The sequence below is a fragment of the Anneissia japonica genome, unplaced genomic scaffold (assembly GCF_011630105.1).
Source record: "Anneissia japonica isolate Jap-2015-1 unplaced genomic scaffold, ASM1163010v1 scaffold199_len4679917_cov187, whole genome shotgun sequence".
Lineage (NCBI taxonomy): Eukaryota > Metazoa > Echinodermata > Crinoidea > Comatulida > Comatulidae > Anneissia > Anneissia japonica.
Window position 1 is genome coordinate 531,780 of NW_022686322.1, and position 23,121 is coordinate 554,900.

General features: G+C 31.1%; 1 protein-coding gene across 3 annotated transcripts in view; it reads left to right on the forward strand.

Moving 5' to 3' along the window:
• Positions 1-2,409: 2,409 nt before the first annotated feature.
• The window catches only part of LOC117114881 (supervillin-like), a 144,082-nt gene continuing 123,370 nt past the window's right edge, over positions 2,410-23,121 (forward strand). For 2 of the 3 annotated variants that reach the window (XM_033258507.1, XM_033258517.1), the window contains exon 1: positions 2,410-2,454. In XM_033258507.1, coding sequence (XP_033114398.1) covers positions 2,425-2,454 — 30 coding nt within the window. In that variant the 5' untranslated portion in view covers positions 2,410-2,424. Of the gene's footprint in view, positions 2,455-14,659; positions 14,702-23,121 lie in introns of those variants that run through there. The other variant, XM_033258510.1, reaches the window with a different exon arrangement.

Here is a 23,121-nt window from a genome sequence, read left to right on the forward strand (position 1 = left end):
GCTTGAAATGTCCAATTTCAATGAATGACCCCTCATTTTAAAGATCACATAATCAGGTATCTGAAAGTACCAATAACTTTAATTTCAATTTTTGCTACAACTTATCCATTTTGCCACAACATGCCTCATTTTGTCAATATGGCCTATCATATTACTGTATCATGTTTCACTTCACATAGAAGTGCAAGATTCCTTGTTCTTATTTTTTATATAAAAATAATATAAATAGTAATATATTGTTATTTCAAGTAATACATATTACATAATGCCAATATGTGTTTGTTGTGTGTTCTGTGCTATAAATAACACTAACACTTTAGAAACCTGTGGAGAATGGTTTTGGTTGTTGAGTGTAAAGCCGCGTGGGTACACACTTGGTTGAAAAATTCGTATCTCCTCTCTGTAAGCTTTGGACGATGTGACACCATCTGCTGATTGTCGGTGGCGGTGTGAGTGGATCATTATTAAAATGATCCGTTGTGCATGCCTTGTCATGTTGCATTCTCCTTTTAATCATGTCATATGACAACCGTCAGTGCAGCTTGTGTTTTCTTTTGTTTTACATTAGCCAACTTTTTTAAAGCAGCTTCAGACTGCTTCAACTTGAGGCACTATGGATATAAATTATGATATGAATTACTATTAATACAAGAAAAATTAATAAAAGTTTTACACACGATTGAACCTAGGACTTAGAATCAAAATGTGAGCATTCTAAAACTACATCGTTTTCCAAAACAACTTCTAAGAAAGTACTTCATTAGGATTATATAGGGGAAATAAAACAAATGTAAAAGGGTTTGAACCCAGGATGTTACAATCATAAGGTGAGTATCTTAACCATCAAACCACAGACCAGTCCCCTAAAATTCCAGTATGTTTTTCCAATGTAATCAAATTCAAAGAAAGTATGTCCAAATATTTTCTTGAAGATTATTTATGTGATTATTCCTATGGGGAGTTATTTGTGTAACTTTATCTGAATGTTTGTTTACAAAATTCATTGCAATGCCTATCACAGAATGTAAGTGACTGTACGCGGTGTGATTTGATTGGGGAAGCCACAGCCTGTATTCATCTCCCTCTGATTTGACCTATGACCTATGCTACAGATAATCCTAATGATGACAAGTGCCTTCAATCAAAAACTGATATCTATTTAAAAGCAGTAATCCCATGTGTTCATGTGATGCTGCGTATTTCAGTAAATTCCGGCCGTTGTTGCATCTACGTTACGGTGCTTTGCATCACAGGAAGGAAAAATCAGGATGTTAACATTTTAATGAGAAATTATAGGATGAATACACTCACTTAAACTGTATGTATCTGTACCCAACTGGTTGGATGTAATGTACCATAACATAATGAAAGTAAAGAAATAGGATTTATATTTGGTAATCAACAGCATAGCATCTGTTCTGGATGATGCTCTTATTTTTGACATACGATTTAGACATGAAATTGCAGTTTTATAAACTGAATTAAAGATATATAATTTAACTTATTGAGTAGTTGATTGTATGAGTTTATCAGCTGGGTTTGTGTGTGGGTGGAAAGGGAAGTATATGTGGTTATGATGGATTATCATTGTCCTGATGCTTTATTTCTTGGTTAATTCTTTCTGATGCATCTAATAATAATCATATTATGGTATAACTATGGTGGTATCTGGAAAAATATTAAATTATAAATAATTCACTTATAAAATCACAGTAAATAACAATTGTTATTTGATAATATATAAATAAATTAGCCATATGTGGCAAAGACGAGCCAAACCAGTATTAACTCCTCACTAATTATGTTTCTGAAATAGGAACACCCCCAAAGCAATTTACAATTATTATATTATATAATAGTATTTAGGCAATTTAAATACGGTGCTCAGTTTATTTTTTGGAGTTTCCTGTAGCTCAACAAGGGATATTTAAGGGGTTCAGTGAAATAAATGTTGCTTCCATTGTTGATTTAAGATCAAAGAATTACTTTTTGGCATCTTTCCATTCATAATAAAAAATTAATGTCTAAAAAAACCTATGAAAGTAATTTTGGTATGGAAATACTTTAAAAACCCGAAAAATGTTGACTAATTGGTAATGAACTCCATAATCATAATTTATTCAGTGCTTCTAGCAAGAAAGCAAAGTCATAAAACGAATACAGATTTCACTGTGTAAATGTTAGGGAAGACATAGAATGTCATCAGTCTGTTGAAAAACAAAAGCTGTCCACTAATGAACACTTGGATTCCTCAGTCCTGCCTAATTGTAAAACTAGGCTTGGTTTATGGCTGATGGATCAAGATGATTAACTGGCTTGGCTATGCCTAACAGATGCCGAATGGCTTGGACATACACTAGAATTTTACCTCTTGTCTCAGTCAGAGTTGGATTTTTCTCAGCTTTGGGTTTTTAACATTTTCATATGGATATTACTGTAACATGTTTGATACAGGTAGGAAAAATTTTCTAAGTATTATTGAAAGGAAACAATTTCTTGTTTATAATGTATTTTATTGTTATATTTTATGTAAAACTATAGGAAATTTGTGGATAAATGTAGGAAACATTCACTAAAGTGTTAGAACAAAGGAAACACAATTCTTGTTCAAATGTAATAATAATAATAACTTTATTTTAAAACAGAGAAAACTTGTATCACCATATTGGTGTTTTTCACAAGGCCATTTTTGCAAGAAGATAAAAATGAAATGAAGAAACCTAAATATAAAAAAACACATACATATTGAAATACATACTGAACAAAGAATAGTAAAATTTTAACGTTATAAAGATAAAAAGTAATGTCATGACAATGTAGAACAGTTTAAGGTTTATTGTACATTATTTAAAATATTTAATCCTGTCAGTTATTAGTCTTTTAAAAGTATAAATATTAGAAGCAGTTGTTGCAAAATTATTTAAATTATTTAGGTTATTCCAGATTTCTGCCCCATGGTATGAAAAACTTCTTTTTTTATATTCAGTCTTTTGTTTATGGTAGCGTAAAATGTCATTTGACCTTGTTTCATGTTCACATTCATGAAACCGGTTTTTTAAGTAGGATGGTGCTAAATTATTCATTATCATAAACTGTTACTGGGCTCATCCATATACTTTTTTATTTTTTTTATTTGGCCAATTTAAGTCTCTTAGTGCCTGTGAACTGGAATCGTATCTGTACTTTTGAGTTATTATTTTTGCTGCTCTATTTTGTAGTACTTGAAATTTATTTTTCAGTGTTTGGTTACAACGACCCCATACAACATTGTAGTAGTCAAAGTGGTGTAATACGATTGATTTATACATTATTGTTTGGACATTTTTGGGGGGAATATTTCACTGCATTTAGGTAGTAGATTCTAGATAGTACCCGCCGACTGCAAATATTGATGATTTTGAATAAAAATAAAATTTAATTTTTGGTCAATTAGTGCACCGGCCGCCACGAAAAAGTGGAAATTTCAGAAAAAAAATTTTTTTTATCCTTATTTTTATTACATCCTCCACTGCCTTTAAATCACCAAAGATAAGATATGTATATTTTTTGCTAATCATATAAATTTGAAGCATTTAACCATCCTATTTTACATTCACCAATAAAATTATATTTTTATTTTCACCCCCGTCTGGATGATTTAGACAAAATTATTTGCTAAATAAGAAAACAAAATTTTATTTTAAATTTTATTCCGCCCTCCTCTGATGATCTTTAAAAAAAATAAGTACCCGAAACAAGGAGTGAAAAAAGATTTTGCAGTGTTAACTTTTTTTATAACATGTGCTGCAGTGTTAATTTTTTTTAAGTGTAATGAGTTGGAGGTGTGTCCCACTCGGGAGAGTATAAATTGGTACCTGGTTGAAATAGTTTGGAATAGAATTGGTCTATGCTAAAATACAAACAAATATCAGCCTTCGGTTGTTGTAGCTTTACCATTATATATATCAGGATAGTTATAACGATAAATATAAATCATGTATTTAGATCATTGGATGCTGCTCTATAGTGTAGCGTAATGTAGGTCGTTTTAAATGATTATCCAAATTTGGTATTCTTTAACATGGAGGTAAAATAGGGTAGGTTGGTATTAAGCCAAATTCTCAACTGGTTGTTATTGTTTTTTTGACCTCTTCCAACCAATGAACTCCTAGAAGCTGGAAAAATCACATCAGGCACTTCAGGGGGAAAGGTAATTTATAGCCATGCTCAGGGGGAACACATGATACCTAGGCCCTGAGGCATCATTTCCAGGGTACTGACATTACTTGACATCAGGTAACTAATACCTTCTATTACCAAATATTAGTGTCACCCTACCACGGGGATTCAGTGATGACCTTTAACCTAACATGTATCATGTCTTAATTTAAAGGGAAAAATGTATAATTTGCTTAAAGGCACAGACTGACCCGTACAGTGTGAAGATTAGCAGGTGTGTATAGATAGTGTTGCTATGTACCCTACTACATCATCATCATTCATTCATAGCAAAGAAATCCCAGGATATTTTCATTTTCAGCAAGCAAGTATGAATTATTCAAAAATTAAGGTATGAGATTTCTACTTTAAGATTGATTATTGATTATTTTTATCACAGAGTTTTCCTTTTTGTGCATTGTAAAAATATAATGCCGTTACTACTGTTTATAACATTTTTATGATTGTTGATTTTATGATGGTAACATCATAACCACCATCATAACCTAGGGTATGACAGGTGGGTAGAATATTTCATTTACAAAAGTGTCATAAAACTGTCAATAAAATTGTACCTTTTGTTCCAAGTTATGGTACTTATTACAGTACTTTCCCATCTGTGAATAATCATGTTTGTTTTCATTCATCATCACCATCATGAATAACCATCATCATCATTGTTATTGACTTTGTTATTGGTTTCATCATAATTATTATTATCATAATCTTCATCATTATCATTACTACTATCCTAATTAATTATCAGTATCTATCACCATCACTTATGACCATTATCAATAGTTTGCCAACATTTTCATCCATGTTCATCATGATCATCATTGTTAAAATCATCATCAAGCTGCAAGCAAACATTAATCACCAGAGCCCCTCAGGCTTCTCTGCCCCTCCCCCATCATGCTACTGTCTCTTGTTCACATTAAAATCTGTCTTATCAAACAAAAGATATCAATAATTTTCTAGAGTAGACCAGTTTCCAGAACAGCATGCCACAATGACCTTGTACAATCTCTTAGTTTTTACACTTTTTTTACAAGAACACATGAGCACTGAGGCTCAAATTGCTTAAAAAATACGAACAGAATAACAAATTGAGATTGAGGTAAAATATCAAATGAGGTTTCTATTTAAAAAAAATACTAGTTTTACAGTATTGTTCTATATATATATATACACCGGTAGGTTAAGTTTTAATTCGCATTGTGTTATTTATACCTTATTTAATAATACCTACCAATGTATCAATGTTCGTCATTTTTTACCTTCAATGCCCTATATCTATAATCTATTCCCCGTATGAGATTTGAGAATAGACGTGGAGCTGGTATTTGCTGCTGGGAAATTTGACAAGATTAAACTTATTGTAGGACTTGCAGTAGGATAAGAAATAAGTAGGAAATTCAACAACTCCATGACTTGGTTTCCCAAATGCTGGAGAAACATCCCAATATCACCTTGAGCTATTCCATTCATTGAATTCTTTACCAAAAATAGACATTGGCCAACTAATTATTTACTACTAGAGAAAGTGAAGCCAGTGAAGTGTGCAGATGAAACCCAATGAATAAGTAATTCTAGAACAAATGTTTCATCGTACAGATTTCATGGTAAATACAGGTTTCTTAACAAGGGAAATCGGTTTGGTACAGCACACTTTCCATTCAAGTTCTAAACCCTGTGGTCGAGAGTTTGAACCACACACTGACCATTCTTGACCAACTGTGGTTAATTGATACCTCAGTTTGCACTGTCGATGGCTGTGGTTTGTTTCAGCCAAGGTGCGAGTATTTCCAATTAAAAATACATAGAATTGAGGTACATGTAAATATTGTGGCCGTTTTCATTCCCTGAAAAAGGAAAAAAAATCCCAGGAAAATTTATATTTTTAAGGTTTTAATTAATGATGTTAACCAAATTTGGAGCATACAATTTACAGAGTTTAAGGTGACAGTCTTCTTTAGCTAATTAATTATTCTATTAGATAAATGTTTCAAATACGTTATAATGTACATCTCTTGATTTTCACAATAATAAGTTTCAAGCAACAAAATAGAAGGGGTGTAAAAATTATTGCCAGGTACTGAGTCAAGGTATGTTTAAAATTTATAAATGAAACTAGATTACAATTGTATGTACTATTTTGTAAGTATGCGAGTTTAATATTATTTTTTAATAATATATGTTTGATGAGTAGCAGAATGAATTAGTCAATTAAGGTTTCTTATGGTAATAAAGTGTTCAATGTATTAAATAATAATATATCGTCATTTGAAAGTTACAATGCCATTGTTATTTAACACACTTATAATGAAGTTGCCATTCTTTAATAATAATAATAATTATTCAATGAAAGAAAACCAATCTTAAGTATCCCTCAATATATTTTAATATCATTTAAATGCTTAAAAAATATTTTTCAATGTCATGAGGAATCTTAAATAATTAATATAATAATAATAATTATAATAATAATAAATAATAATAATAATAATAATATAATTATTGGAGAATATAATATTTGCCGCAGTACTACAATTCATTGATAGTTAATTACTTTCATGATGAAAGAAATGTTTCGTTCTTATTGCAAGGTATGGGAGTTTCTCTGGCTACCAGCATCATTGACGTCATCGCTAATTGTGTTTAAAAATATTTTTTTTACATCCTTTCAAATGATGAATATATTAACTGTTTATTACTTATACTTTGGTACTACAATTCCATTGATCCTCATGCATAATTGAATATAATAATAAAACATTATCTCAACTCTTAATGATGATTAGAATTTCAGGATCAAACACAAGTTCTTATAGCTATATTAAATTATATTACAGAGTTAACCTTAAACAATTGCTTTCAATCACTTGGACCATGAAATTTAAAATAAACGGTTATTTTATTTTTATTTTATTTTATTTTATTCATTTGGCATGATGGCTCAGGAGTCACAAAAGCGGAAAATCCACTGTCGCCTGAAGGACGTGCGGCCTATTTACAGTAGGCCTACTGGTATAATTTATTTTATGAATGTTTGATGCATTGTCAAATTGGGGAACATACAGTAGGCTAGTTTCATCCTACTGTAGGTAGGAGGGGCTGCAAAAATTGAGATTGTGGAACTAAATCTCAATTCTAATTTTTAGTATTTTTAACCCAATTAGTAGAACTAATTTGCTACCATTTGGGGGGGGGGGAACTTCAGCCTACACCCATGAAAATATTCTTTTTGTTTGTTTTATACATTTTCAATCTTATGACACAATTTTCTATAACAGTGGTCAATGGTTACTATACTATACTGTGCTATGAAAATATCAACTAAATCCCATCTTATCTAAATCAAACTGGCACTTCGCAGTCTTCGGGCAAATCAATGGCAACACAGTTGCATACATAAGTGTATTATCTTAGCCTGTATCCCAAGTTGATTAGTACAGTGGCCAGGGTGTCTGGCCAGGTGAAATCTATCCATTGTCGTGTTTTTGCCCCTGATTGCTAGTTGATAATTCCCCCAACAGCTGAGCATACAGTATTTCAAAAGTCATCAAGTATGACAACCCCTATATTTAAGTCAAAGGTTATCTCGTGGGTTTATATCACTGTTCAAGTTCGAGAATTTAGATTAAGAGTTGGTCTTATTGACAGCGAAGATGTAGACACTGTTCAGTATTAATTTATTTCGTCCGGTGAGTAGAACTTTGTTTTAAATTAAATAACTAATAATTGTTGTATGAAATATTAAGGGTTTATGTATGTAATCTATAGATCTCAGTCATTTAAAAAAATAACGAATGATTTTCAATGTATAGAGCTAATGTAATTCTTGCGATTTTTAATACAGTAGATGATTTTAACTTTGTCTAAAAATATGAACTTGTGGTTATCTACTATAGCTACTTGACAGTTTCAGAACTCTGAGAAGTGTAATTAGATTGTGTCAAAACATCTTAGAAATGGATTTGAATTTTCAAAGTGATATGTACTCCACTTCATCTACAGTAATGTCTCATATCTGAAAAAAATCAAACTCGGAGAAAAACAATTTACAGAGTTTAAGGTGACAGTCTTCTTTAACTAATTATTATTCTATTAGATAAATTTTTCAAATACGTTATAATGCACATCTCTTGATTTTCACAATAATAAGTTTTAAGCAACCAATATAATTCTTGCAATTTTTAATACAGTAGTTGATTTTAACTTTGTCTATAAATATGAACTTGTGGTTATCTACTATAGCTACTTGACGGTTTCAGAACTCTGAGAAGTGTAATTAGATTGTGTCAAAATATCTTAGAAATGGATTTGAATTTTCAAAGTGATATGTACTCCACTTCATCTACAGTAATGTCTCATATCTGAAAAAAATAGCAAAAATCAGTTGGTACTGTCCAAAAAATTCTTAATTTATTAGAATTATCATAACTATTCATAAAATCGCTACAAACCTGTAAATGCCAAATATTACCATAAATTATTAATATTTACATCATGTTTAAGAATTTTAGTAACAACTTTAATTGCACGTTAATAATGTTTGTGTGCAAATCTTGAATAATATGTTTATCAAACTTCAAATTGCCTATGATTATTACTTCCTGGATACGATTTGAACCACGCCCGTGGTCTTACGGTTGATGTACCAGATTGCCGAATAATTAACTCGGCAGTCAGTTATCGCAAATAAATAATTCCATCACATCCTTCTGCGTTTATCAGTTTTACTCTTTTTCCTATAATTAATTTGAATTATTCAATTATTGCAAATCATGATTTATATCATATTTATAATCATCTTGACCTAGACAATAGAGGAAGTGCATTTTCCTCCTTTTCTCCATCTTGGGGATTTGACCGCTCTAGGTTCCCTGATTTTAGATGAAATATTGAGTAAAATAATAAACAATTTCAGATTATAGAGCTTAAGGAATATAGGATGAAAGATTATATCCCGTAAATGAAGGTGCTGTTATTAATTATAAATAAAACTTGACTCCTTAGGGCTGTGTATTTTTGTAAAAGCTGTTGTACATGGGAAGTGTAAGCCTATGATAACATTTTTTATTGATGATTGTAATTTAATTTTTTTATGAGGTTGTGTGTTGATTTATTTAATTATTTAAATAATTATAATATTTAATATTGAAAAAAAACCCATCATTTTTTAGACTACAGTAGGTTGATAGATAGATGGATAGAATTTATAATAATTAATAAACAAGTGAAAGACCTCAGAAAATAATGTACAAAAACAATATTAAATTATTTGATATGGAGGAGAATGGTATTAAAGTAGGCCTATTGAATTTTGTATCAGATCTTTTCAATAAAATGTTATCTGTTCAAATTTAATGTTAAGAAATTACATAGATTAAAACAAATGAAAACTTATTTCCATTGAGAATTGAGCCTTTGTTTTACTTGCTAAATGTTGGTCTATTCTTTCAACATTGTTGACCAACTATTGACTCAGCTAAAATAAATCCATCCTCAACAGAAAAATGTATAAACTTGTTAGAGATTATAGGGTTTTATACTTGATATTCCCTTTGTAGGACATTAGCCCAGAGGGAAGGAGCAGGGTGAGGCTGTTTTCACCTTCATCAGGTGATGATGCAAGAAATGTTGACCTCAGTCAGTTATTCCATTATCATGATCATGTGACCAGATTGAAGCCAAATACTAACAAGATTCTTACTCTAAAAATGTAGAGTTTCATCATATGTTTAGGAAGTTTATTCATACCTCAATGATGTGATTCATTGCATTATGAAATTACATACATTCATACATTGTATATGAAATTGATGTCATATTTGAGATTCATATTTCATATGGTATATGAAATTTAAGTTCTACTTGAATTCATATTTTTCATACGTTACAGTAAATAGTTTCATCCTAGGTGGGAGAGGAGGAGGGGCTGCACAAATTGAGATTGTGGAACTAAATCCCAATTCTAATATTTAGTATTTTTAACCCACTTAGTAGAACTAATTTGCTACCATTGGGGGGAGGGGGAGAAGGGACGGAAGGAGGGGAATTCAGCCTACACCCATGAAAATATTCTTTTTGTTTTATACATTTTCAATCCTATGACACAATTTTCTATAACAGTGGTCAGTGGTTACTGTACTATACTGTGCTATGAAAATGTCAACTAAATCCCATCTTATCTAAATCAAACTGGCACTTACGCAGTCTTCGGGCGAATCAATGGCAACACATTGCATACATAAGTGTATTATCTTAGCCTGTATCCCAAGATGATTAGTATGGTGGCAAGGGTGTCTGGCCAGGTGAAATCTATCCATTGTCATGTTTTTTCCCCTGATTGCTAGTTGATAATGCCCCCAACAGCTGAGCATATTTCAAAAGTCATCAAGTATGACAACCCCTATATTTATGTCAAAGGTCATCTCGTGGGTTTATACATACATATACATTCATACATTGTATATGATATTCATGTCATATTTGAGATTCATATTTCATATGGTATATGAAATTTAAGTTCTACTTGAATTCATATTGTTCATATGTTATAGTAAATATGAAATTGATGTCCTATTTGAAGAGATTTCATACATTGTATATAAAAAGTTCATGTCCCATTCATTTATATATATATGTGTTATTTATTCTTTGTCTAGGCTATACTATTATTTATACATCATATAAGTTAATATTTACATGTATGAAATTTATATTCACATATGAAATTAAAATTAATAGTAATACATCATATATTTATTTACATAGTTTTCAAATTTGTGCACTGTATGGAATTCATATTCTACCTCATGCTTCCAATTCTTGCATCTATGAAATTTATAGGACTATTCATATTCTATATAATTTATGTTTCATAATTTTGCTATAGATTCAATATTACTATTTATGATATTTATATTCATACATCATTAATATTTCATATTTAATAGGCCCTGGTATATATAATTTCATGTAGGGTTCTACCACACGTTTGAAATTAAAATCTTCCAAACATTTATTATTTCACCATCATTAAAAGCATTTCAACATTATTTTAAAAAATCAATGTCTTTGGACATTATTTTTTTTAATCATTTTCTGATGTTTCCAAAATGAATGGTGTTATAAGTTGAAGAACATTTTTACACTTATTTATACATTGCCTGGAATATCAGAAGAGAATTTGACAAGTTCATTGAGATTGTTAGAAACGTCCAATAATTAGTTAATACATGAGCTTTGTAAATAATTATGGCCTGCCAAATATTGCTGCCAAAAATCTTATCTTAATTAAGAATGGTGACAGCTAATAATGTAGGCCTAGGTTTTATAATAGTATTTTTTTTTTAAATTGGCTAGGATAGTAACTTTGCCAAATTATATCAAATAATCTTTATTGTAATTAGTTTATGTCCTTGACTTGCAGCGTTATCTGTTATTAAATTGTCAGATCTTATTAAATAAAATGACATTTTCAATGTTTCTGTTCAAAAAGATGTTCAATTTTGTAGGAATGGTGAAGGTTTTTGCATTATATAAGTGCTTTCTCTCATTGAGTAGGCCTAATAAACAACATATATTAAAAAAATATTTTTTACCTAGAGGCAGATTCAAGGGGAGGGGGAACCCAGCTAGGCTCCCCCTCACTAAATGTTTGAAACTGATAGAGTGCCATTTTCAGCCATCTATAAGTGCCAAAGACATAAAATGTTGTACCTCAATGCTCACAGCCCCAACCCTGGTGGGGTTGAGGTAGTCTGGTAGTACATCTGTAAAAGTCAGTCCTCCCTCCCCCTCCTTCCGATTCTCCTTCTATTCTGAATATTCCACTGCTCATTTATGGGACCTTTAAAACCATGAAAGAATGATTTGAATTTTGTAAGAAATAATATTTCTTTCATATGAATGATGTTGAATTTTGACTTGCCATTTTTAAGTGCCATTTGTTAGCAAAATGACAGTTAATTTTAATGATTTAATTTTAATTTGTTAATTTATGAACTTCCTTTTAGTAAAGGTTGATGATGGCCAGATATTCTCCTCATAGGTAAACATCTAATAATATAGTATTATACTTATTTCAGACCTATAAGCATAATAGTATTCTTGAAATAACAATGATGCAAAAAACCTAATTAATAGCAATAAATTAATATATATTTGTGATGAAGTTCAGGTATTTTCACATACTTTTTAGATCAGTAAATTTTTGAAAAACATTTCTGATAATTAGCATTGAATATGAAATTTATTTATTTTTTTTTTCAATTGGTTTGTTATTTATATATTTATATTGTTAGATTAAAAAGTGACAGATAATTTAATATAAGTAAAAATACAATTTTTAACTTACAATAATAATTTGTTGTATTAAAATAGGCTTCCATGCTTTTAAATTTGCAGATTGTCTTGGGTTTTCATATTAAAAATAAAACTGGAATTTCATCTCATCTATTTTCTCAACATCTGTTAATAATTGATGTCACCTAAAGGGCTAGTAGGTAGTCCTAAATGTATGTGTACCTGCATGATATCATTGGAAATTAAGTATAGTACAGCACTTTGCAAGAATTACCAGATCTAGGAGAATTATGGTATTACCTGCTGTGCTTGTTCCTCCTTGGCCCAGATTGTTTCTAAATAAAATTAATTTCTAGTATATCGCAGTAGGCAGTTTGAATGTATTGAGAGCTTTTAATCAATGCTAATTAATTACATTCTGGTATGCTTCCTCTTATGTTGAGCTAGTTGAGCCAAGATTGGTTGGAGGTATAAAAAAGGCGATAGCTAGACAACTGACAGACTTATACAAGTAGACAAGAGTTGTGTCCTGCATTACTGTATACCTCCATGTATTCAACAATATTTTACCATGCTTTTGTATGCTCTTTAACTTTAATAAAGTTTTCAGAAACTTTTGTATGAATGGTAGTCATGGACCTCTCTATTTATTGAGCATTTAGTTTATAGAGAGCTTTAACTTGATTACAACTCTGTTTTTGTGTATCATTTGCTATGATACAGTAATTGCATATGACATAATTACATTTAAAAGTAAGTTATATTGACTTCAGATGAGTACTAGATGAACCTGGAAAATCAGCTAAATCTTGGATTAATTTTTACTCTTTCCTGAGTGATACATCAAGGTTTATCGAAGTGATTTATCGTCTAGTGATTCCAGTGAGAATAGATGATGTAAAAATAAACATATTACAGGCATAAATGAATGTTAGTGAGCTCTATTCTGGAAGCTGAGTTGTCATAAGCCACAGATCCTATGTCATAAGTAAAGAGAAATACTGTAGGCCTACATACAGCCTTCACCAAAAGGAACCACACATTTCACCCAGAGGTGAGAACAGTTTAATAACAAGCAATGCTATTGGACAATTCTGTTCTGATTTCTAGGAGAAAGTCATGCTGGGGCAGTTAATCAGATGGTAGTTGGCATAGCAACGTGACTTTGATGCCAGACTGATGACAAGAAGGAATTGATGTATTTAATAATCCCATTGAATCATTGTCAGGTGACCTCCTTTTCGTCTCTGCTGATTGGACAGTAAGGAATTAGAAAGTTCACAATTTCATTCTGTATTTTGATTTATTTTTTCTACAATCCATAGAGAACTACACTGCAGTCAGTTCATTGAGCTTCACTGTTTAGTTCAAAAGTTTGTAACTGCATCAAGATATTATTTTAATATATACACTTCTTTTTACTTTTTGGTAATTATCACAAAGGAGCTTGTGGATTTTTTATTATCAACTTTTAGTGATTTCTTAAGGAAGGTTAGAATTACAGAATTCAACAGAACTGATATCTCCCAATTTTTGTTTTATGGGAATATTTTGTTATTGGATTATATTTATGTTACCGTATTGTATATGATTCGTAATAACTTGAAGGAAATATCCAGCACTTGAAGATGGCTTGCCGATGTTGATAATATTTTTCGCAAAAAGCGGTTGACAGTGTTTTTTCTTTTAAAAGTAGTTTCTTCAACTTCACATTAGTTTAATTGATTTTTGTTTTTACTGAACATGCATCTACCTTATTGAGACATTTATTTGAAGTTTCAACAGGATGTTGAAACTCATAGATTGAGCAATTTCTTGAAATGTTCTGATTCAGAGTGTTGATAAGGGATTATTTCAGATTTTGAAATGTCCCATGCCATTGTGAAGAGTCATAGTTAACATGAAACTGTTGTATGCAAAACATAATAATACTCTCCTTTGACTTGTAGATAGAGTAATCCCAATATTTCCACTTCCACTTGTAATCGTACCATTTCACAGGAAATAACTGAAAAGATAATACCGACTTTATATCTCGTCTTTTGAAAAACATTTAAACAGGATCCTTATGTTAGTGAACGTTTATCAATTTTAAAACTGGACCCCTTGTCCTGGTGATATAAATAAGAAATATTTCTACAAGAAGGGATTTAAGTTGGAGATGTCGCTGCTACTTGGGTGTTATAAGGTAATTTTTAATTTGTTTTTTAGCCTGCATTTTCATCATCACACTGCAAATATTTTTCCTTTAAAGTGTTTGGAACATTTGTATAGTAGTGTTTTTAGCTCTAGGAATCTTAGTGAGGTTCAATGGCTTGAGGATATTTATGAATGAACATTGGTTTTAAACCTGTTCTTGATGTACTTTATTGCTATTTAAAATAATACTGAAGACCAATAAAACTACCAAATATTGGCCTTGAACTCTGACCTCTAATAGATAGCTGTTATACACTGTATAAATTATCGTTGCCACATACATCACTGTCTTCTCTATCAGTGTCTTTGTCATCACTCATTATTATCAGACTAATTTCATAGAAGCTCAATTTCATATGATATTGACAATAAAGGGATCTTGAATCTTGGATCTCATCATCGTCGGCAAATCATGATCATTTAATCCTATCGGCATTCACATAATACCTTACTGTACCATCCTCATCATCAGCATTTCATTTTCAATTTTATGGTACCTATATCATCATAATATCATCATAATCAATATTCACTCATCAACATTTATTATTTGTTCAAAAGAATATACAAATAGGGAATCTTTCTATCTTGACATGGCAAAAGGTTAGTATACTGTAGAAAAGTTTTATTTTTCTCTATATTACCTTCCGCAAAGTTCTCTCTTTACCTATCTTTGATTGTGTTGCCTTGCCATGGTAAACATTTTTCATTATTACTCTATCTGGCTCCCTTACCAACTTAAATTTTATGGCATCTTTAGGAATTTAGATGAATAGAATTTGATATTGCTGTTGATTCACCAATGACAGGTGAATAAATCAAGTTTTTTTAGATTTAATAGGTACTTTAATTTTCATGTAAAATAATGAATACCACCTGTACAGAATACTACAATCCCACCAATCATCTAAATTCCCTTCGGCCATAGGATATGTAAGTACAAGGGATTGAGTAACTATAGAAAGTAATCACCTAAAGCTGGATTGCTGACCTGTCAAGCTGACCTTTACTGACCATCTGCTGGTCATTCTTGTCTTGTTTAACCATTGTTGGCATGAAGCCCAGTGTTTGCATGTTTTTCCGCAATGTAAATAAACAAATAGTTACTACTTTATCAGTAGTGAAAATATTGAATGCTGAGTATTGACTTTAAATGTTACTGTAGTATATCAATTAATAACATCAATTTGATTTAATTATTGCTATTATATCATTCGGTTTGTTTTGTTTTGTTTATGGTTTATCCATATTATTATTGTTTGGTTAAAATGAGTTAGAGTTATGCCACTAGTGTAATGGAATAACGGAGTAAAAACAATCTATTGATATAGTGCAGTACTAATTTCTTCTGAATTTTATTGATTTATTTATCATTTTATTACTGTAATCATTATTGTTATTTCTAGAGGAGACAATATCAAGTAAACAGTTTTGGTAGCTACCAAAAATGTTCAGCCTTTACATAGATAAATGAGGCTGATTTAACTCTCTGGGTGGGGTCCCATCAAAGTTTAATCAAGAAATTAAAGAATCTCAAATATGTAACTTGCTGTTGTTGATTACCTGGTGGGAATGTCATAAAAATAGTTATTTTATATATTTTATTTTATTCACTTTCTAAGTAGACATTACACTTTAAAGTCAAACAAAACACAGAAATTTAAAGAGGATAAAACAAAAAATCTGAACATGCTTATTACTGTATAGTATGCTAGGGAATTCCAAACATTTCGAACAACATAAAAGTGGCTTTCCAAAATTTTTCTCACAAGGGAATATTTAAAGTAATTTGTGGTTGCAAACTTTAATTTTTAGGACTTCAATAATAATATATTAGGCCTTATGGAGGCCTAATATAGAAGTGTGGCTTCCAGTCAAAAGTTGTGAAAGGGGTTCGTGTTCGAGGCTTTTAAGTGTCTTTGATCCTCCATGTTTTGAGCAAGGCACTTTATCCCACTCTGTCTTGAGTCTCCTCATCCAAGAGTATATTTGGGCATACTGGTGAAACCCTGGAATAATGAACATAAGGTTTTCTGACTCATCAACTTGCTATGTTGTAAGTAATCACCTTGTTCACCCTATGGTGTGCTGGTAAATTGCATTATAAACAATCAATTGACTTATAAAATTGGTACAACATGCAGAATACACACACCATTCATTTGATGGGCTTCACTCCAAATGTCTGTTCATTACAATAGATGCATTGTGGTTAATCTAATATTTCATATTTTATAGAAAAACTAAAAGGTATACTGATTAATCTCAGATAAGAAAGTATATTTACATACTCCAAGTATTGAAATACATCCTGATGATGACATAATTAATGTTGAAATATTGAATCCCAACACAATGGCAATTGTATAAATATACATTCTTAACTATTTTATAGGATCTGTGAATACTACCAGTTATTTATTCTCTGTATTTTTAATATAATTTTTTTTAAAGAGGCTTAATATTATAAACAAATATAATAAATAGAATGATATTAAGAAAAAAATATGATAAAGAACCAAATCAAGAAGAGAAAAAAAAAAGAATTTAAAAAACAACCTGATTTAATAAAATTTTACTCTTAACCTAGTATTCTTAAAACGAACTTTAGTCATAGTTCGAGCTAAAACTAGCACTACGACAAATCACATGAACCTTGACTAAAATGGTACCTCGGCAAGTATAAGTAGGTCTGATGTATCGGTGTGTTAAACAAAAGAGACATCAAGTTTAACTTTCAAAAGGCGAAATTAACATGTTTTGCTAGCCACATGCGATAGTTTCTATTTGCACGAAATCCCTTCGCATTGCGGTCACTTAGCTTCACCATAACAACAAAGATGGCGCCTCACTCGCTTGGGTTCAACTATAAAAAGGAAGCCCTACGCATACTTTACTCAACTAAACAACTCTTTCTAAAAACTGTATCACTTAATGTTTTTCAACTTTATGGAATGGCTGTTGCAACATTTATGTTTAAATTCTTAAAGGGGCTCGTCCCAAATACATTCCAAAATTATTTCCAACTAAATCAGTCTGTTCATAGCTACAACACAAGGTCCAGATCAGATTTTAGATCGTCAAAGAAAGATTCCTCCAAAGCCCAACAATCTATAACATAAAGGACCCCAAATATGGAATAAAATCCCTCAAAACATTAAAATCATTAACTCTTTCTATTTATTCAAAAAGTATCTTAAAAAACAACATGTTGGATAATACATGAAATGTATGCTGTAACAGAGTTTATTGTTAATTCCATGTCTGTTTTATTTTCAAGTTGAACTAATGTTGTAAATATAAACAATTATTACAAATAAGGAAAAAGAAATAGAAAGAAGAAAGAAGGAAAAAAAGAAGAAAAATATGAAATGAATATATTGTGCTAAAATAGTAGACACTTACGTCATTGCAATAACAATAGTACTCTATTCTTTATTATCTTTCTTTTATTTTTATTAAGGAGAGCATGAGTTAAGGCATTTGCGGTTAATTTGCCTATTTTGCTTACTCCTTTTTCATTTTCAATGATACATACACTGATGTTTGATTTGTTTAACTTAATTGACATAACTTAATATATTCGACTGTATGTTATAATACATAATGTTTATTTTCTTCAATTGTATGTTGAGTTGATTTTTAAATAAATGATTAAAATTGAAATGAAATGAAATAATCGTTCTCCAAAGAAAGCAAATTTTCAGTGAATGGTTAAATTCTCAGTCATTATATGTTAACAAGTAATATAGTTATTGTTATAGAAAATTAATTAAGCGATTATGAGGAAATATGTTTTTGAACTACAGACGGCAGCTTAATATTCAACTGCGTTACCAGATCTCTAAAATTTTGTCCGCTATTAAAATTAGCTCTTTTCATTGGTTAGTTTGATAGTCGTTGCTTGCCAGCCGTCTTCAGCTAAACTAGGAATTGATTTACCGTAAATCGTAGTTAGAACTTCGACTACGTTGTTTGTGAATACTGATGCAGCCCCTGGACTGTTTGTGCCAATAAAATGAAATGAAATACTGTAAAAGGCAGTAGTAAAAACAACCTAACATTCAGCCTGCTACATCCCTAGTGTATGTCCCTATATTATATTGAAGACAGTATGTAATTTTTTAAAGTTCCATACAGAGGACTTTTTTGAAACCCTTGAACCCAATTCTTGATCTGCCACTGCACTGCCAGGCACCATAGACAGGTCCAACACCATCATGCAATAAGCAGGATTATATCTATTTTTAGTTTCAAATGTTTTCCTTTTATATTATTAATATTTTTTTATTTTTTTATATTTTTGTAGTGCTATTAACTTATAATCGACCACATCCTAGAAAATATGTACTGCACATGTCACCATATCCGTCAATGTTTTGCAAACCAAAAAACAAAGTGAAAGTTTATTTTATTTTTAGACATATTGTATTATTTTTATGAGTAAGACGTTTGTGATGATGAGTGAAATGATATTCTTTATTTTGGTTGACAATTTCTGTAAACTTTAAACAACAGTATTGTAAATATTCATCCAAGCAAGAGGCTAATTCTATCACTACACAGATATTGCATTCCTGATAATTTTCCAAATATAGTAGTCACAAACATTGAGTCTGAAATTAATTAAAAGATAAGAACAAAATAAGAACAAATTGAGGCTGAGATAAAATTTCAAAATGAAGTTTTAGTAATACATTCAGTAAAAGTATTAATGTTACACTATAAAATTCTTTTGGCCTTATATGTATAGTACCATGTGCAGCAGGTGTGACTATGACAGTAAGGCACTTTTGATTTGTTGGACGATGCAGTGCTAGAACGGAATCACTCGTGCGACTGTCCTATTCGGCATCCTACGTTTTCTGTGTACGTAGATTTGGCCAAATTTCATCCTAGAATCCACCCGACGAGGAGAACTTAACATTCTCGCATGCTCAGATAACTTTTAATGAAGTCATTACCTTCTACATCCTACCGTCTTCATGGAATCGTAACCTCCTTATTGCAGTAATATACTGCGGTACAATAATAATTTTCTAGCTTTCAAATGTGTGTAAATTTAGAACAAAATAAGAATATTTAAGCTTGAGATTCGCAAAAAAATAGGAACACTGAGCCTGTGCAAATTTTTACTGGTTCTTATAAAAAAAAGTGTAGAATTACTTGGCATATGGCCACTGTTCAATCAATTTAGGTACTTCTAAATACTATATGACAACACTAGTCCGTTGTAGGGTCATAAATGCAAATACGAACACCTATCCCATAAACCCATCTTTTTATGTACGTTCTAAACCAGACCAACAACATGCCATTCGTTAAGCGTTACTCTGTATTTTTTTTTAAACAATAAAGATAACATGGTATACCTTTTCAAGTTTCAAGTAGGCTTGTTCCAGTGTTGGTTACCCCCAAATGATGATACATATCGTAGTTTAATATTAATGGATTTGCTATTAATGTGTCACTTGACTTGGTCGTGAATATAATGTTGCACAAAAAGTTGCCAGCCTGAATTAACATGGTGTACAGTACATATTGTTTAGTTACTATTGTGAAAAATAAAATTTTACGGTCTAGACAGAGCATCGGAGGAATCAATCATATTGGACCTTTCCGGAGTGTCTAGTCAAGCTTTATGACTGACAGTCAGAACGGGGCGGGGAATATGCACGTGCCTAACAAAACAAGCACACGTGTTGTCCCACAAACGCATGTTAATGTGTTAGTGTACGGTATGTTTCAACGCTGCGGGGCCCTAGCAACAGTATCCAAGGGGTAGGGATTAGCCAGTTGCATTGTTGCTTCATCCAAGTCTGAGAAATAAGTCCAGAAAAAAATTTTTTTTTTCAAACTGATAGGTGGTATTGGTAATTCGAGCAGTTTTGGAGAAGTATACCGAAGATTTACACAGGAAACGCAGTTTTCTATTTTTTTTAAAGGGCCCTTGGAGTACTGTAGGCTCACCTGTGACTTCATGTTTTTTTAAAGGGCCCTTGGAGTACTGTAGGCTCGCCTGTGACTTCATGATCCAGTTCCCAACGTTTGTCTGGTGTCATTCCTCTGCACAATCATTTAACTGTCTGTAGAGCTGTTAATGTTTCACCTCTACGTGAGATTGATGTTACCTTTGAAAGGTATATGTTGCAGGGTGTGATTTATTTCAGAATATGACATTTGTGGAACACTTTGTTTAGTCATAGTTTAGTTAGGTTTCAGTGCAGTTAACTATTAAATTAAAAACTACCCCTGTGTCATACTGTAAATATAAATGGAGAATTTGATTTTCATGTGTGAAGATTAATGGAATAACATACTGTATACCTTGGGGTCACCACCATCAGGATGTCCAGCTGGAACAGGTCGCTTGTCGAAGAACCCTGGTATACAGTACCTGCCAACTGTTAAATAGAAAGTGGTACAATCTGTGGGCTTAGATATGTAGGGTACTCTCTTGTATAGGGATTTGTTTTAATATTGGCAATTACAGTTATACACATTTTATATCTTATAGTATTTTATTCTACTTGATTTTTTAGTATAAAATACTATAAGATATAAAATTAATATTGTATATTCTTCAAGCATTCATTGTTAAATATCTTCTAGGCCTCCTGTGGTGTACTGCGTTCAATCTTAAATGCTTGCCAATTTAAAATCGTGTATCATTTTAAATTATATATTTTCTTAATATAGTCCATTCCTCTTTATATTTGTCTGATTTTCAGTGCAGTTAACTATTAAATTAAAAACTACCCCTGTGTCATACTGTAAATATAAATGGAGAATTTGATTTTCATGTGTGAAGATTAATGGAATAACATACTGTATACCTTGGGGTCACCACCATCAGGATGTCCAGCTGGAACAGGTCGCTTGTCGAAGAACCCTGGTATACAGTACCTGCCAACTGTTAAATAGAAAGTGGTACAATCTGTGGGCTTAGATATGTAGGGTACTCTCTTGTATAGGGATTTGTTTTAATATTGGCAATTACAGTTATACACATTTTATATCTTATAGTATTTTATACTACTTGATTTTTTAACTGAAATTTGGTAAATTAGTGATAAACTTCTGTTTATTTATGAAAGAATAAACATTGAAAAACCATTTTTAATTCTATTTTCAAATATAAACGTATTCTTTATAAATTTATTCATTGTGTCTAACAATGTGTTTTAACAGTTGAAATAACTTTGTAATATCGTTTTCACTTTACCTCGAATATGCCATTTAAATGAAATTCAAAATATACTGGGAATTTCAGTTCTTTATTTGCCAAATACAAATTGCTCCAAATTCTGTATTTTACAAAGTATTCTGGTATCCCCCAGGCTGTTTTTGGCATCCTGACTAGACTACCCATGTAAGTTAGGATGCGTGGGCTATACAGGGAACCTACAGTATCTGATGGAAGCCTGGTGCGGCCTAGCACATGAAATTTTGCATACAGTAGTTGAAAGTGTTGAAAATTGTAACACACATATTTTTGCATTGTAATTGTCGTAATTGATTTCCATAATATGTAATATGTATTGAAAGCAATTGCTATAGGTAATTTCCCAACTGTAAGTAAAATGAAATGTTTTAGGAATGTGATCAAAGCAAACACTATTTTTCTTCTGGAAACTTTTCTTGGGTTAATATTTCTCAACTTAGAAATATACACTAGTGTTGTATTATACTATCCGGTATTATAGTTAATTTCATTTCATTTATTTCATTCACAAATACAGGAGAAAAAACAAAAGAGAAGAAAGCCCGACTCAATTAAATGAGAAACAACAAGAGAGAAGAAAACCCTAAAATGAAACTAAATCAACTATTGAGTTGTTTCCCCAGAACACATTTGAAATAAGTCAAATAATATACTAGTATACACATTTTATATCTTATAGTATTTTATACTACTTGATTTTTTAGTATAAAATACTATAAGATATAAAATTAATATTGTATATTCTTCAAGCATTCATTGTTAAATATCTTCTAGGCCTCCTGTGGTGTACTGCGTTCAATCTTAAATGCTTGCCAATTTAAAATCGTGTATCATTTTAAATTATATATTTTCTTAATATAGTCCATTCCTCTTTATATTTGTCTGATTGATTCTCAAGGTTTGTGATAATTTTATCTTTGCACCCTGATGATCATACTTCTCCCCCGGGTCCTACTTTAAACTACTTCTTCAACTTAAATTAATTTTAAACAGTAATGTTAAATCAACAGGAAAAAGTAAGGGAAAAAGGAGGATGAGGCGGCCATCGGCTAGCATTGGCCAAAATGGGCGATGATAAAAATTTTAAACAAAATTCTAACAAAAATAAGAATTTCATATTCTATATGGATTTTGGGGAGGTTTTGTTTTTTAATTTGGGTTTATTTTTGTTTTGTTTTCGTATT